At 47.6% G+C, this 18,011-nt stretch overlaps 1 protein-coding gene across 2 annotated transcripts in view; it reads left to right on the forward strand.

Annotated features, from left to right (window-relative positions):
* The window catches only part of LOC144114277 (uncharacterized), a 167,948-nt gene extending 152,964 nt beyond the window's left edge, over positions 1–14,984 (forward strand). For both annotated transcript variants that reach the window (XM_077647900.1, XM_077647899.1), the window contains exons 7-8: positions 9,239–9,286; positions 10,188–14,984. In XM_077647900.1, the coding sequence (XP_077504026.1) occupies positions 9,239–9,286; positions 10,188–10,717 (578 nt within the window). In that variant the 3' untranslated portion in view covers positions 10,718–14,984. The remainder of the gene's footprint in view (positions 1–9,238; positions 9,287–10,187) is intronic.
* The last annotated feature ends 3,027 nt before the right edge of the window (positions 14,985–18,011 follow it).

Raw genomic sequence — 18,011 nt, forward strand, 5'->3', positions numbered from 1 at the left:
TATTACGTTTTTTTTGATACTGCCTAAAGCCATAAACTGCCGTGTCATTTATCAGTGCGTGATATACGTGCTAACCGAAAGGCTCGGTTATTTGGCTTTGGTTTCAAAATGTTCACTGGGTCCGTTTTGCTAACTCCACGCCTTCCCACTGCTCTGGTCGACATTGTTCTACTTTCTTTAAAGCTTGCTTTCCCGCACATGCACTCATTATGCGGCGAAGTAAGCCTAAAAGTCAACCTCATGCGCTCTGGTTTTTTTTTCTCTCGTCTACTTTCCCTTGCATAAGCGCTGCATATGCGCCGCTCACTCCTTCAGAAAACAAAGCACAGCGAAAGGGTTTTCCCGGAATAGCGATCCGTGTAGCCGTGCGCGAGTCGCCGTGAGCGGCAGCCGACGCGTTAAACGGCCGTTCGCTTCCACGTATGCGCGGCTAATAATCTCGGCTTTCGTCCGGGCGCGTCTTTGCCCGCAGCCGGGCTGCAGATGGGATCGCGTAACAGGATCAATGACACGTCCACCGCGGCGTCTCCGCTGCCCTCCCCACTCGTCCGCGTTGGGCGCTGGGGCGCGCGCGTCGCCGCGTACTGCTACGGAGACGTGTTTGCCTCGGGCATGATGCGCTTTTCGCGGTGCTCAGGCGCGCTCCGGAAATTGACTGCGCGCTCTCCTCGCCTCGAGCCGCTCCGACGGCCGTGGTCGGCTCGCCGCCGTCGCGCGCTTCCAAGGACGACCCACGCGATAGCGAGCGCGACAATCTGCTTCTCTCCGGCATCATCCGCGGATGAGATTGCTCTCCGAGCTGCTTTTAATTCCCTCGCCTATACGCGCTTCGTGGCCGGGCGCCGCCAGCTCATGCCTCTTTCTGGGTTTTTTCGTTGGTATTTTATTCTGTCCCCGACCTAAGCCCCAACATTCGGTGCCATTTTTATCTCACATTAGTCAGGTTATAGCGTGCGTTCAATTTCGAAGCCCCACTGTTGCTTTGCATGGCTGAGATTCCTTACGGAGGAAAATCGATGGCGCGAAAAATGATCTAGTTGCATGTCTGTCTGATCGTTGGTAACATGCCTCCAAAAGAAAGGAACCTTGATGAAACGCGTTTGTTAGGAAACTTTGTAGCTCATGATGAACTTAACCACTGACCTTGTCGGCCTCATGGGTCATTCACGGGAAGGATTTTTAATGCAGGAATGCCATTCAATGTCCACATTCACAGTTTTCCTAAAGTAGGCAGCACGGGTCTCTTTATAAGGTATGATGATGTATCTGGTGTTTAACGTACCAATGGTTGCACGCGGGCTATGAGGGACGCCGTAATCGAGGGCTCCGGACTTATTTACACCACCCGGGGTTCTTCTTAACGTGCGCTGACATTGCATAGCACACGGGTTTTTTATTATTATTGCGTCTACATCAAAATGCGACCGCCGCAGCCGGGATCGAAGCCGCAACCTTGAGATCAGTAGCCTAACGCCAAAGCCACTAAGCCACCGCGGCGGGTTGTTTTTAATAAGCATACGCTGTATATGTGGTCGCATTCAACGTGAATCAGAATCATAACTATAATGCACACTGCTTGAACGTCCGCAGAGGTAGGAGGATAAACTTTAACCATCTTATCCAACTGAGCTTGTAAAAAGAAAGTAAGGAATAAGAAGAAAAAAGTAAAAGTAGTTGACGAAGAACAAAAACAAAACATAGCCTCAACAGAATACATGGGCTTCTATGGGAGTTCTCGCGAGAAAGAGGAGATTGTCGACGTAGTTAGCATTTCGGAGTGTTGAGTGCACCCCTGCAGTAGTGCAGTACAGCTTGCGCGAACACGACCTCAAGTTCTATTGTCAAACATGCACTAAAGCTGTTGCCAACAACAAAATCGCGTACGGCAGAGGATTCAAATGGCTCCCGGTTATTATTAAGTAAATACGATCCTTTTGTAACAACTACGTTAATGGCTCGAAACCAACCTCTTGCGAAGAGAAAAGAACTGTTCCGCCGCCGAGTCGAATTTATTTGAAAACGAAATATTTACAAATGAATTTATTTGGAAACGAATTTATCTGAAAAATTTATTGCGCTTAGGTAGTTGAAATTTTCTGATCCTAAGTACGAGAGAAGAAAATATGAGTCTTTCAGGCGCAACTTGTTTAGCGTAATGTGCACTACATATTCCTGTTGAAGAGCTAGAGACAGAGAACGCAACATTTATTCGCACGCCAAATTAAGGTTGCGTTGCGGCTTGAGCATCCAGGACTCTTCGTGTTCAGCGTGTTCACCGCTGCGAAAGTGGGCTATAGAGGTTCTTTTCCAGCGCTGGACTTAAAAGGCAGTTTAGGTGAAAACTTCCCTGCTACGCTCCTCATCTTATTTCCTTTAGTTTAAGACAAATTTTGAACTTCCATTGTGCAACAGAGCTATGCGAATGAGGTTCCTTTCTTTATACATAAGGCCTCTCTTTTTCTTAAGCTTACGCATTCGTTTTCTGACGTTCCTTTCACTATACCCTGTTATGTATACGAAAAAGTATGCATATTTGGCTATGCATTTTAAATACAAGTATATATGTGATGTCTGCTCGTCACTCTCTTCCTTTTGGTGTGCATTCGCTGATTCAATACTCTCTATCGATGGAGCAAGTGTACAGAAAACTCTCCATTGTTGCAAAGGCGTCCTTATTTTGCCATATTCCTGTTGCGCAACAAGCGTTAAGTCGAGAAAAAGCACGGGTTCAACACGAAACAGGGATATTGCAGAGAGAACAGCGCTAGCACTCAGAAGCTTGTGAATAGCGCCACTCCTTGTGAAGGAATAAAATAATGCTCCAAATGACGTCTTGGCACATGAGGGCTACGCAGGCGGGACAAAAAAAAATGGAGGCGGGATGGCACGGTTGTTGCTTAAGAGAGTTTTTCTGAAGGGCACAAACAGGTGCAATGACAGCACTTAACAAAGGCGCGGCGAATCCAGAGCACCGTCGAATACAAATTAAAGGTGCAAAAGGTAGGCGCGCAAGGCGGTACATATTTGCGAAGGGGAGGGCACCAGCGGAAAGCCACTTTTGGCGCGCTCCTTTCTCGAAGCAGCGCCCCCTCCTCTTTTCGGCCTTCATCCCTAGTGGCGCGCAGGACGTGCAGCGAGCGAGGTGAGCGGCGGTTCGCAGCGTGCGCGCTTTACCGAGACTGCTCCGGAAGTTAAATAGAGGGCGTCGGCGTCGCGCGCCGGCAATGCGTGGCAAGCACACATCCACAGAGCTCGACGCTCCCGACGCGCCTGCGCTTCAAAATTGACCAATCACGCTCGATATTGGCAGTCCCCGAGGAGCGCGGCAGACAGCGCGCGCAGCCGCTCAGCGCCGAGCAACTCAAGCCCATTGAAACAAAAACTAAGAAAAAAAGAACAAAGCCGGAGAGACGCCGGGGAAGAGCGGGGCGCGACGAGCGAACAGCCCGGGGAGAAACCAGCGGGGTTTGCGAAGAACTTTGGCCGCCCCGGAGGAGGGTGAGCAGTTTTGAAACGAGTTTGCTTGCGCAGTGGCAACAGCACCGCCAGAAAGCCTACAGCGGCCGCCGCCGCCGCCAACGACGGAGGCGCCAAAATGCGGGAGAAGGGAAGGGAGGCGTGATAGAGGGGAAAAAGGGAAGAAGAAGGCGGGGAGGAGATTGAGTTAGGAGAACGCGAGGCGTCTCTGAGCAGGAAGCAGCGCTCGAACTGTGGAGGGGAAAAAGGGCTCCATAGAAGCGTTAGGCCGAGTACAAGCGTTGATTACATGTAGGGGGAGGACTTTGTCGAAGTGAGAACTTTTGGTTTTATTTCGGACGCTCTCGTCGCCGCCGACCTGCTCGCAGTGGCCGTTCTTTCTTGCTTCCTTTCTTTGTTTCTTTTTTTGTTTTTCTGTCGAAAACGTTTTGCTGCTTGCGTTCGTGGTCTTGGAGGCCGCTTTTACTGCCGCATGTAGACCGGCGAAGACACGGAGCTCCTTCTTCGAAGGGGCACACCCTCGTTTACGGGACGGCTGCTCGCGACCGCGCCTCCGCTCTTGCGTGGGCTGAGGTTGACACAGCACGCTTGCCTGAGAAGTACGACGCACTGGCTGCGTCTTTCGAGCTGTTTAGTTACAATGCATCACCAGCGCTCCCGTCTTGCCTTGCGCGCTCGAACTCCCCGTTACGCCCTAAAGATGACGCGTATAAAGGACGGGAAGAGGGCGGCGTTAAGACCAACGAGCGGCGCTAACTCACCCTTAGTTCCCGGTACTTTTTTTAGCGAAATGATGTGCTCCAATACTATGCGAATGAATTTCTTCGTCGTTTGACTTTCACCGGAAGGCCTTTAAAGTTCCGCATACATGGACACATATCCGCTCATAAAAGTTACCTATAGACTGTCACACACTCCATTACCATCGTGTAGCCATTTTTTTACATAATCCTTTCCTTTGTCTGCCGAATTAAGTCTGTAAAAACCCCAATTTCCTTTAGTCTGTAGACTATCTGTAGGTAGCTTATAGACCAGAGTTTATAAGAATCCCAATTTTCTTTTCACTATAGATGATCTATAGAGTGTCTGTAGACCTAGTAGTATGCATTCATTGCACTTTCGCACAAGTTATGACCGCCGGGAAGAGATGCTGCCCGTTTCTGCCAAGGCCTCTGAGTTGCCGATTGACATGGCACTAAATTAACGTCATTTTGGTGTTCGAGTTACACGACTACGAGTGTCACGTGGATTGACTATAACGCTGCCTGGAAAAAAAAAATACTACCGAGCTGTTCGTGCCTGTAAAAACCTGTATAAAGGTTTTCAGCTGTGGTTGTCCCCATACTTTCTCAGATGTTTTATTCCCCAGTGACCAGGCCCTCTGAAACTGTTAACCAAATTAAAGGATTATGAACGCTTAAAGAAAAAACTAAAGCCATGATTTAACCGTGTTGACTGCATGCTGGAAGTGTTGAAGCAGTAGATATATGGCAGCACACAAAACCATAATCATGTAAAGTTCATGTCCATCTTTCTTGAACATCACTTTTACTTGTGAGGCAACAGTGGAATATTGTAAAATAATCCTATGAACAAATTGATGGGAATGATCTGACCTTCCTATGCGTAGCAAAATGGCACTTTTAAAGTTTGTCCTGCGTTCGTACCGAGTACTTAAGGCTGCCGTAGAAAACCAATGGGCTGCGTTTTTTACAATAAATAGCCCGAGGAGGAATCTGCGGGTATGCTGATTGTTATGGTGCAGTTACGATATGCGAAAAAATTGCGTTCATAAGCCACTTCCCGTTAAAAAAAAATCCGCTTGTTCAGGATTTCTGGCTATGCGACATCATGAGGCAGGCAAGTTTGCGTGAGGGGACGCTTGTAGCGCGACAAAAAAAAAAAGACAAGGGACACTTTCATGAGACAAGTGAAACTTTCCTGGACAGCATGAATACAAGACTTATGAATACAGCATGAATACAATACAAGACAGGAAATTTTTGATTCACAAGTGTCTAGGTTGCTATCAGCAGGGTTTGCATTGTCTATTTTGGCTATGGTTGCAGAAACATTGCTGCAAAAGAATAAGAAAGTAAGAAGAGAAAGAGAAATCAACATAAGGCCACAGGTGATTCCGTATTCGCATCGCCTGGCCCACAACATGAAAAAAGTGGCAAATAAATACAGAATTCCCGTTGTTTTTTCTGCCCCCTGCTAGCTAAAAAGCCTTTGCCCAAAGGTTAATGAAGAAAAAGGAAGAAAAGAATGCGAAACGAAGCATGAGCACCGATGTGTTGGTTGCAAAGTGGGAATTGTGTGTCAGATTCCACTCTCATGTGGTAAAGTGTATATCGGTCAGTCCGGTCGATGCCTGAACAAGCGCCTGCGCGAGCATGAAAAATGCCTCGAGAATGGGAGCGGAACGAATTTGGTAGTTAACTGCAAGCCTTGCAAACGCTCACCATTCCTAAATAAGACAGAGGTCATTAGTCGAAGCAAAGATGCGCTAACGCTAACGTTCCGTATCAAAAAGAAATGGTCGGACTGCGTCAGCAGCCCTTCGGTGAAGATGTACTCCAACGAATATAAGTTTTTAGATAGCCTGATCTGATGCAAGCGTGTGAAAATTGCGTGTCATCCGCATGAGTGTTCTGGTGATTGTGTTCTTGAAGGAAAAGGGAAATTTTATGAATGTGTGCGATCGATCTTTCAATAAAACCAGTTGAGAGCAGCGCTTGTCCCGTTCATCTTCTGTCCCTCGTCTGTTTTTTGTCGCGCTACAAGCATCAAATAAAATGAACCAACTCGGCCACCAAAAAGTTTTATTGAGCAGGCAAGTTTAATCTGGATTCCGCTACTGCTGCTACTCGTGCTGTGAATATATGCGGCTGCAATTCACATATTTTTAATGCAAAACCTTACGTGCTACCATTTTTTATACTTATTTTCCCTGCGTCGTTATTGTCCTCAAGATGTATTTATGCTTCTGAAGCCGCCTAACTTCTGCTGATCGCACTAGAGCGTGCACGCCTTGAGTCATCGCATGGGAGCGTCAAAAAAAGGAAGATATTAAAAACGAAAGCGAACGGCTGCAGTGCTCGGCAGGCAGCTCGGGACGAACCGAAAGCGGCGCAGCGTTAAATGCGGGAGCGCTGGCGAGATCGCGGGCGCCGCAAGAAAAGCGGCCGACAACTGCGCGCCCGGCCGCATCGGAGACGACGACGCCCAAAGTCGCCGGCGCGCACGCACGCTAAATATTGGGAGAAGGGTCAAAGGACTCTCATTATTCGATTTCGCGTTCGGCGACGGTCCAAAGCGGAATGATGAATCTGTGTCGTCCTTTGTGCTCGCCTGCTGCGGCGTGGCCTCCCTTCCGCCCCCCCCCCCCCCCCCCCCCCCCGCGCTCGTGCTTTGTCGCTGCTTCTGCTGCTCGTCGATTCGGCCCTTGGTCGTTTATACTTTTCTCTCTCTCTCTCTCCGTCTTTCTGTCGAGAGCGCTGTATTCTCGACAGTTTCGCTTTGCTAGCTACACAGGGACGTGCGCTTGCGCGCTTTCTGTTTGTCTGTCGAGCTCGTGATATCCCTAGCTTTTCTTTTTTGACCCACTTAGTTCAACACGAGAGCTGCATTACGAACGACAGCCGCGTCAGGCGAAATGGCTCGCTTTGCGGAGGTTTTTAAGGGAAGCGATATCGAAGACTAAGGAATATATCGCTCTCGAAAAGCCGCCGACGCACTAGGAGCAGAAGAAAAAAGAAAGAAAAAGCGTCGAAAGGAACGCAGCGCCCCGATTCACCGCGAGGTTGGCAGGCGCAACTCTGCCGCCGAGCTTCTGGCGCACATTGTGGCGGCGGCGAGGGCTCTTTGAGACGGATGCAGGCAGGCGGGCACGTGCGGGCGCTGCATGCTTTCTCCGGGCTCCCCTCGATCCCAGCCCGCGGAGCCGTAGGGACGAGACGGAGATGAGCAGAAACCGCACGCTAGCGGGCAACTGTTTAAAAATATTACAAAGGGAGAGTCTCTCGGTCTGAATGTCGAAGGAAGTAGGCGAACAGGGCCCATCATTACGGGCCCTGCCAGATCGTCATTGCGAAATTCACGACGCGACCTGGAAATAAGAAATAAGAAAAGATGTTGAACAAACTATCCACTGCAGGTAAAGTATGCACATTCCCAGAATTTACGATATAACGATCGTATTAAGAAAAAAAAGGAACTATAAGGGAGAAAAAGCTTGGATTAAAAGGGAGCCGTGCGGCAGCGACCCAATACGCAAGGCCCCCTACACGAAAGATCGCTTAACTTTCTGAGATGAGGTTTTAAAAAAGACAGAGGAAGGCGGAATATTTTTAGAGGTTACATTTTTTTTTTTTGCTTTCAATCAAATCGCAGTCTTTTCAAGCGAAAAACTGCATATTCTATTAAATGTTTGGTGATATGTCTATTTTGTCACATTTCCGACGCAAAACGCAACAGAATCACACTGTAGGAGCGCAGGATTTCGGTCAGTCGCGGGTTTAAGCCCGGCAAGTTATTCGCACCACAACGGGATCCAGAGTTGACACTGCGTGTAATCGTCCGCGATAGCTGAAGCCACCTTCGTCTTTGATGGTATTTTACGTCTCTGAACATTCAGCAAAGTTAACAACCAGGCAGCTACGAACTTCCACGTTTGTGTGTTCTCAAAGCTACTGAGACATGTTCTTTAGGCCATGACGCCGCCCCTGTTAGTAGTAAACCCTCACAAACAACTAGAACGAAGTTTGCTTTTTTGATACTTGCGGTGTACGCGGTTAAAAAAGATCATTTAAAACTTATACAAATAAGCAATAAAATTTCAAATACATTCCGATATAATGAAACGCCTTTTATTATTTATTAAACTTTGCCTGTTTTGGGGACCTTGCTGATCCCAACAGTTTCATTGCAAAAAAAAAAAAACAATTCAGATTAACACGGCAGTCTGACCACGTGCACGCTTTGCGATGAAAAACAGTTGGCGAAGTACGCCTCGATTGCATTTTGTTTAAGTCTAGTTTTAAATCCTGCCGACATTTCCTGTGACTCGATGCCAGCCGCTTGGAAGGTAACAGTGAAGAGCGAATCCGGGCAGTGGCCTCTATATTTGCTTATTTCAGTCTGTCCTTCTTGTGCGTAAATGTTTGTGTACACAGTGTACAATATGTCTGTGTGAAAAATGTAACCACATTTCACACTCACACATTTCTTATGTGTAAAATGTTTGTAGTCTCTTAGACGCCACAGTGCACGTTGTCTCAGTCGCACAAATGTTCATTAAGACTGGCGGTAACCCGAACGACAAGCCATATCATCGTGTACTACAAGGTTAAAAATTGCTGGCTAATCCCAAATAATCTTATACCAAGAGCAAACAGATTGTCAAGAGCTAACAGATTTCAAGGCCCAGGTTGGTCATTGCTTTGTTGCTGCTGATACTCTCCGTGCAAACTGCATTATTTGAAATACACGGTGACTCAATTCCAGAGAGCGTAAAGCGTCAACAAGAGACGCTCAAATGAGGCAGCTAAGTACCACGTCGGCCGATCCCTGTAAATAAGTTCCTGGATAAAAAGTTACCGGACGATCACACATCTGATGTGACGTCCAAATGATATCTGATTCACCAGCACTGCTTTCGCAGTAAAATCTAAATCGCAGTGTCAACTGTAACGGCTGTTCATAAAATAATAATTTAAATGCTCCGAGTATATAAGCTAATACGTTCCCTATTTTTCAGATCCGTACCAGGTTTTCGGACCCACCAGTAGCAGGCTCGCCAGCTCAGGTGAGCTTGCACCCTCCACTGATACGTTTCTCCAGCACGGTCTTTGATTTGGACTTCACGGTGACCACTAATCGAGGACATAACGTGTAAAGTTAGATATCACAGCTGTCAGCAAAGCGAAAAAAAAAATATTAAATTCGCACTTTGTTCAGCACTGGAGAACATGTGTATCAGAATGTGACAGACAGCTGGACGAGTTGGCAAATGTTCATTTTTTAAACAGGTGAAAATCACTGATGTGAGACACACATGCAAGCGCGCATTTTCAACTAACCAGTTTTACATTGACTACTAACTACAAAAAATGGATACATTTATGCACACTCACATACACACGCTAGCTGCTAGCGCATACCCTAACAACATCGTGATGTTCCATGTGCTTTGATTGGCACAAAATAAGACAGCTCACCATCTGAAAGAATTGCAGCATCCGCGCTAATGTATGTGTGTTCATCTTGATTTGTAAGCACTGCCTCCACTGACTCACTTGTTTACCGACACTTCACAGATGCGATATTGTGTATGCGTTCAAAACATAGAACGCAAATGCACATCCTACAGTCAGCAGATGAATGAGAGTGCACCACTCCTAGTGTCAACATGCGCCTTGGAAGTGTGCAAGATTTTTCGAGGGGGTTGTGCGCCCACATTTATCGGCGCATTGTAGGACGTGTGATTTCGTTCCACGTTTTGAGGGCACATAGAATATCAGATCGCTATGTATCACAGAGGATGCGTGACATAGCAGTACTTATACTCATAAAGATGGAAGCATGTGCATCAGCGAAACTTGTGCAACTCTTCGTTCTCTAGCGTCTCAGTAACTGTCTGTTGGAGTAACTTCAGCCCATGCCGTCCGTAGAACAGTTCAGCCTGACACGGATGGCACCGCTCGCAGGCAGCGGCCAGATCCAGCTGTGGCAGTTCCTGCTCGAGCTGCTGTCGGACAGCAGCAACGCCAGCTGCATCACCTGGGAAGGCACCAACGGCGAGTTCAAGCTCACCGACCCGGACGAGGTGGCGCGGCGCTGGGGCGAGCGCAAGAGCAAGCCCAACATGAACTACGACAAGCTTAGCAGGGCGCTTCGCTACTACTACGACAAGAACATCATGACCAAGGTGCACGGCAAGCGGTACGCGTACCGCTTCGACTTCCAGGGGCTGGCGCAGGCGACGCAGCCGCCGTCGGCCGCCGCCGCGGCCGCCGCAGCCGCCGACCCGGCCGCCTACAAGTACCACCACCACCAGTCGTCGGCCAGCGACCTGTTCGGCTACCACGCCAGCCCCAAGCTCAACTTTCCCTCCACCACGGGCTCGCTGTTCCCGTCGCCCAGCCCGTACTGGACGTCGCCCAACAACCTGTACGCCTCGTCCCACCACTCCATGCCGCACCCGGGACACATCGGCTCGTACCCGCACTACGCGTGACTCCCGACGTGAGAGTGCACCCACGAGAACAAGCGCCGAGCGGAGGTCGCAGGCTGCCCGGTCGGACGTCAGGCAAGCCGACCTCCACACGTGGCTCCGCTCGATGTTCCTAGTGCGGTCACGAATGTCCCTTTGTGGCGCTGCGCATGGGCCTGATTCTGTAGACTGGGATTATCACTGCGCCGATCTCTCGGGGCGAGAAGACAAGGTTGCCATTTTTCCAGGGGTCATCGCTGTCGACGCTGCGGTCGTACGGAGGGGGACATTGGGTAACCCTAGTGCTTGAGGAACGTTCTTGTCGTGCTTTCGGCGCCGCCAAGCGACGAAGATGGCCTCGGAAAAGTCTGAGCAACCTCCGGGAGCGCGCTTGTGGGCCCCCACGTAGTCTCCCGTGTCTCCACAAAATCGGAGCCGTTGTCCCACTCGCGCAGACTGCACCCTTAGCGGCGCTTGATCCGGCTCGGCTGCGCGAGCAACGAGAGCGCGCCACTTTTTTCTTGTGCGTGTGTGCGTGTGTGTGTTGAACGAATACGTACCCAGGGTTTCGCTGATAGTTGTCACAGTGCATCGCCGTGTAACTTCTTGTACTCAACGGCAACTTATCATGGCTTTGTAAATATTAGAGAGTGTCGTGTAATGATTCCCGCCAACGAAGTCGTCAGTGCTTCTTTGTCTTCTGAGACATACGTTAAGCGGGAGACACGCATAGGACGTAGGACGCAGTGAGTGGGGATGAATCGCTCAGTGATGCCCCGCTGCTCTTGCAGGAAAAGTGAGATGTGGTTAAAATCGTCGAATCAAAAACGATGGCCACAGAGCGATCGATTGAAATCTGTGTAGTCGTTCAGTGTTCCGGGTCGGTCGCTTCAGCTTTGTAAAAAAAAGGGGGGGAAGAAAAGAAAAGCGAACAACTTCGTCCACGAGGAAAGCAGTTTTCTATTCTTCTACATGGTTATGTTGTTCCCAATTCTTTTAGCGGTCAAAGGCAAACCATGGTCTCGTGCCAAGCAACATGACCTGGCATAAACAACTTGTCAGTCTCTCTCACCTGGAGTCAAAAGAGAGTGCATATTTGTTTTTGGGTAGTTTTGAACTCTTATTTACAAACAGCAAGAAATAATACTCGGTGTGGCATCAGTGGCATGCATTAATTTTCCACATTCTCAAATAAACAAGCTTTATTTCGAGACGTAACAAAACTTAACGCACCGAAAACTCGGAAGTTACACTTCCAAGCACACTGTGCCGAAAATAGTCGCCCCAAGTGATATAATGGGACTTCATTTTGTAGCGTGCAACTGGGACGGCCAGTTACGCATCCTGAACAATACGTTGGACTTGTGCCCCAGTTAAGTCCTAATTTATAGCCCTAATGTGACATTAAAAGGCGCCGTTGAAAACTCGTCGTCTTAATACTTACCTACAAGCGTGTCATGCAGAGAGAAGGCATAAACTAAAATTCAGGCGCTCGTTACAGCTCAGATAAGAAGTGAAAGCCTGTGTTTCAATCTTTCTTTCATCTACGTCAGCATGGCGCGTTACACCATCAGCCTTCGACCAAAAATGCAGCTGATACGTGGAAGATGTTACTTCTTTGAGTATTAGTTTGTTGTGCCTTCCATGTCTGGCACGCGCTATTCATAAAGCGTTGCCATTGCTACAGACTGGTTCAGCCTTCTGTTCTGATTGAACAGTAAAACTGTGTTTACATGAAAACGAACAAAATATGCTTGTACCGCTTTTGTAACCTTGTTTTGTTTTTCCCTTTTATTCTCTTTATTCGCATGTCGCACTCGCAGTTTGACGGAAACGCGAAAACTTTAATAGTTACTTGATTCCCTGTTACCTATGAACTCAAAGTAGCGTACAGAGCATAAAAGCGGTAGCCTCATCTTCAAACCGCAACTTTTTTTTTTACAAAAATTTCTGCGGCGTTAAATGGCTTTCATGGTGCCAGCTCATTGCGTGCTTCTTGTTTTGGTTTTATTATGTGTCGTCTTTGTCGAAGGTACCGCAGAAACACTGAAATATTGCGCTCTTCATTATGACATTGTTCAGCTTCCATTTAATAAATGACGGGCTTATGACCTCGTGCGCTGAACGTCATCGTGTATCACTACAGAGTCAAATATACTTTTTCCTTGGTCTAGTCACGCTTCTTAAGTTTAAACGTTTATTGATGAGCTTTTTTTTTGTCATTCCGTCGGCGCTTTTGCCCACGTCCACTCATCATTACATGCAGCCAGAGATATTTACAGAGCTCATTAGTGACAGATCTTGCACAAGTGCAACTGACAGAACACTCGGTGCTTTATCACGGCAGAAAGTGTCATATACTTCGGCACGTAACTGAACCTTTTCGTTGCGACACCCGAAAACAAGTCGTTAAAGGGCTCCTGACCAGGTTTGTGCATTTAAAATAGACAAGTGCAGGGCGTAGATCAGGTATGAACCTTCACAAATATTAGAGCCATGCAAGCAACGATTATGGCAAAAATTCAAACAAAAGCCCGCTGGCGTTCACCCTCGACATAGCCAGTCATCTCGTCAGACACTAAAGAGGCCCATCCGCTGCGTGATAGACACATGAAGTGCTTTCAGGCGTCTCATCGTCTCCACCAAATCTCTTTCGCTGCGCCAGTCAATTTTTTTTTCAGTGAAAAGCAAGCGTTTTAGCTTTGCTTTCTAGTCCATTTGTGTTCCGGTAAGGTGTGTTCGCTGTGTCGTTCTTTCACTTCGTTTGTTCGTTTTCTGCGTCACAGCCTTCTCACGCACTCGCTGGTGCGTCTCTGCAGGAGGCGTGAGTACATCGCCATTTTAAATACGCTGCACACGCGACCATGCTGTAGAGCTCGGCTGTTGTGATAACCATGTTTTATTACAGCGCGATAGGCGCTCCACTATTGCGGTCCGCCCTGCTGTGCAGGCAGCAGGTGGAAGCCTACACTTGGTATGGCGCACACAGGTTGTATGACGTAAATTTCTGACGTATATTCGGCCTTCCTGTGAAGAGGAGGTTAGATATGTCACTTGTGGAGACCAGTAGCCGGTCGTGCGAGAGGAACAGTCTTGGAGAGGGCGTGGCTGAGAGTAGCGTGGCTAAGCTGCTGTATAGCGATGGCTCTAACTCCGCAGTTAGCAATCATTTAAAAGGAAAAAATGCTTGCGAGAGCGAGTTCCTCAAACGATGTTCCACAACCACCAGAGTATAACAAAATTTTCTAGCAGGAGATGGTCTGGGGCTCTTTATTTATGAGAGAATATCCTGCTAGCCTATTGTTATTTTTCGTTAACAAAGACATCGTTGAGACTGTGCTCCTAAACTGCGTCGGCATACTTATTTGAGTACTAAAATATTCCTGACTCATTAAGCATCTCGAGAAAAAAGGCTTAGAAGAAATGAAGCTCTAGCGCCAAAGAGCCGCTGTTGCAGAACGCCAGAACTGACTCCCCGGAGTCACGTGAGCATGATAACGAAACAACGACAGGGCTTTTGATAGCAATACTTTGAAGTTCTGTCTACGGCAGTGGGCTCCTCAAAGTTCTAACAGAAATTTAGAGGCAACAATTCTGCTGTCCCAAAAGTCCGATTTTGAAATAATGGACAGTGGCGTGCAAAGAAGATATTTTATTTATACCGTTATATCACATTATTGCTGGCTAGTCAATATTTAATACCAGTTATGTCTGTTTGTGCCATCAGCGAGTGTGAGGTCACGACATATTGTAAATTCCATGATTGGCAATTTCTTGACATGTACAAAACTTGGGGTATTTTCGCCTTCTGCAAACGTTGTCAAATTATTTTAATGCACAAAAATGACTTCATTATTACTTAGTGTTATTACACTCTAGCCACCTTCCCCACCCAACACACGCAAAAAAATTCCCCCCTTTTGTATCAACAACCAGACGTGGTTTTCTGTGGACAGGAATAAAGCTGGTCATTCTAGCTCGTAATTAAGGAAAATGAATAAGAGTATAATTGCACGAGCGTCGTCAAATAACAGCAAGAGTTATGGATCTCTGGAGGCTCGAATATTGTGATTTACATTGAGTTTAACCATGCTATTCGACACGAAACTTGATGGCCCTCAATCCTGAGCGAGATATGGCATAAACTAAGGCTTGTATTTGTGTGCTGGCTTATTTATTCGATTATGTGTATTATAGTCCACTGTACATTGTGTCACGAAAAGTGAAGTTGTTTTGTTAACTTACTTTGACTCACAATAAAAAACAGCCAACCACCGTTTTCTGTACGAAATTCTTGTGTGTTTTGTTTTACTACAAAGCAGTACAATCAATAAAGTATTTATTGCAACTCAAACCAATTATGGGCGCACATTCTTTGTAGGGTGCCCCAGACAGAGAATGAATGAATGAATGAATGAATGAATGAATGAATGAATGAATGAATGAATGAATGAATGAATGAATGAATGAATGAATTCTTTGTGTCATATGCAATCATTTTTAGCAGGCCCGTTGTTGAAATAGGGCCTGTGCAATGACTTGCATTCTGGTAAAGACGAGCCATTGTTAGGTCTTCACTGTACCTTTTCTCTCTATGACAAAACAAATAACGTCTTTTTAACCCGCCGAGGTAGCTCAGTGGTTATGCTGCTCGGCTACTGACCCGCAAGACGCGGGTTCGATCCCGGCCGCGGCGGTCGCATTTCAATGGAGGTGAAATTTTAGAGGCCCGTGTACTGTGCAATGTCAGCGCACGTTAAAGAACCCCAGGTGGTCGAAATTGCCGGAGCCCTCCACGACGGAGTCCCTGATAGTCTGAGTCGCTTTGGGACGTTAAACCTAATAAACCAATCAAATAATGTCTTAAACATGACGTCCTAGGGCATAGCCATTTTTTTTTTCAGAAACGAGGACTGAGATATATGGCCGGCTCCCCGAGGAAGACCATTTATAAAGAGGAAACTGTGCGCGTTATAAATAGGGCCGGCCACAAATATTTCTTTAACTTGAGGGAAGTGTCTACAAAAGTGCTTGCCACTTCTTAGATACGCACCCGACGACAGGTTTAATATATCAGCCGTGATTAAACTTGGGTTGCAGGATGATTAGAGCGAACGTAGACACAGCAATAGGACAAGTAAACAAGCGCTACTCACAACAGGTTTCCCGAGGAGTTTGACTCACGGAGATATAATTATCATCATATATGCGTTTCACACAAACGGCACAGCGGCAGGACACATCTTACGCACTCGTCACTGATCAGCAGTTAAGAAGTAAAAATTTAGTCGAATGCAGGAATAGAGGTAGTTACTTTCTTAGAAATGAAAAAAAAAACCTTTAACACCATCCGTACCATCCCATTTGCATTCTTTCTAAGCATCGCTACCACCAAATCGGGGCACACACCCACATGCTTCTGAAAGTCCTATACGTGAGTAGCGCGTGTAATTTTAATCGTGTCTTGCCTCTGAGGGATTTTGTGCGATGCGCATGAGCGTCAGCAGGTATAATATTTCCGCGCGTTCTGTTCTGAGAAAAATGTCGAGCAGCGCTCGTGTTCCTGTTTTTACGGAGTGTGTGCTCTGCCACTTTCCTTCAACACGACTAGCCAACATAAAACCCTACTTCAGTCAATCACGCTGCTACGAGACTTCGGAAATATTAAAGCTACACAGGAACACACGAAAAAGATTTTTTACAGGCAAGATTGCTTCAGTCTGCAATTTGATTGCAAGAAGGAAAGAAAAGTGCTTCCAATCATTTACTGTGAGTAGTGTGCAGTTACTTTCTCAATCGCCTAGTGGTTATAGCATCCGTCGTTTATCTGGGAGGTGCGGGGCTCGATTCCTAGTGCCGCTAGGTATACCCACCGGCTTTGTAATGAGTTCAAGCTTTCTTTACCCTGGCCTGGTGCTCGACTTCTCTAGGAGGAGGGGGGGGGGGGGACTTTAATGGAACAGGAGAGGTCTGCCTGGTTGTCGGCCTGGCATGCTACTCCAAGTGAGGGTGAAAGAAGAGAAGATTAAGAAGAGGATGGTGAAAAAAAGAGGAAAAGAGAAAAAGAAAGGGTGAATGGTGAAATCAAGCACACTCACGCACACATGATTGTCAAAGAATGTCCACCAAACATGTGCCTCTAAGAAACACTAAAAATGATTTTGTCCCGCGCACACCCGAAGCCGCGTCCCTCCAGGGTCCAAGGACATGCTCCAGGTGCACGGGGCCATCCTGTCGGAGTCATAAAACACTTAAATGTGTCGCGATGATTGTTGAAGAGTTGGCAGCGGCAGATCAAGTGTGAAAGATCCTCGGGCACACCACATGTGGGGACAGAGGGCTACTTGATGCACCAATTATATGTAAATAGGATTTATTGAAGGCAACGTCCAGGCGAATTCGGCGGGGGCAATTTCGATCACGTCTAGCTATATTGCGTGGCATGCGGAACTCACAGGTGGGGTCGATACGTAGAAGGGGTCTATATTGACGCTGCGGATCACACCACAAAGAGCGTTGCGTCTGCCAGGACTTTTTAGCTAGAAGCCTCGCGCCATCGTTGCGAGAAAATGGTATAGGTAGGAGCAAGGAGGCGTCGCCATGAGGCCGACCTCGCTGCACCGCCAGCGTGATCGTTGCCTGCAAGGCCACAGTGAGCAGGTAGCCACTGCAGCACAACACGGTGACCTAGCTCACAGGCCTCGGAGTGGAATCTGTTGAAGTCATTGACGAACGGCTCCTGAAGGCTTCCTGATGACTTGATAGATTGTAATGCAGCCCGAGAGTCACTCGAAATAACTCACGCTGTTAGCGGTTGTTGTAGAATGTAAGTAAACGCTGCTCGCGGAGCAGCCAGCTCGGTAGCAGTAGTCGAGGTGCGGTGACTGTGTGCCGCCGAAATTGAGGTGCGCGTTGTTGGAACCCAGATGCCCATCTCTGATGAGAGGAATGTGACAGAGCCATCAGTGTAGATGTGACGGTGCGCACTGCAGCATCCATAAATGTGTTCAAGAGCAAACTATTTAAGTGCAGGACCGAGGGTGTTTGTTTTTCTTTTGATGCCAGGAACTGTTGTCTTATTTGCCATGCTGTGTACCTCCAAGGTGGGGAGGAGGTCGTGACAGGGCGCTGGTAGTGTGGTGGGAGAAGGTCGAAATCTTCCTCTATGCAGTACGCTGCGAGTGGATGGTGAGGTGCACTAGCCGCGAACCTCATTTGGGTGCGAAGCAACTCCTGGGCTAGCATGCAGTATTGATACATATAGACGTCTGCTCTCTGCTAGAGTACCCACTGTGGAGGTGTTCTTGGGAAGGCCGAG

Source organism: Amblyomma americanum, chromosome 1 (assembly GCF_052857255.1).
Source record: "Amblyomma americanum isolate KBUSLIRL-KWMA chromosome 1, ASM5285725v1, whole genome shotgun sequence".
NCBI classification, from domain to species: Eukaryota; Metazoa; Arthropoda; class Arachnida; order Ixodida; family Ixodidae; genus Amblyomma; species Amblyomma americanum.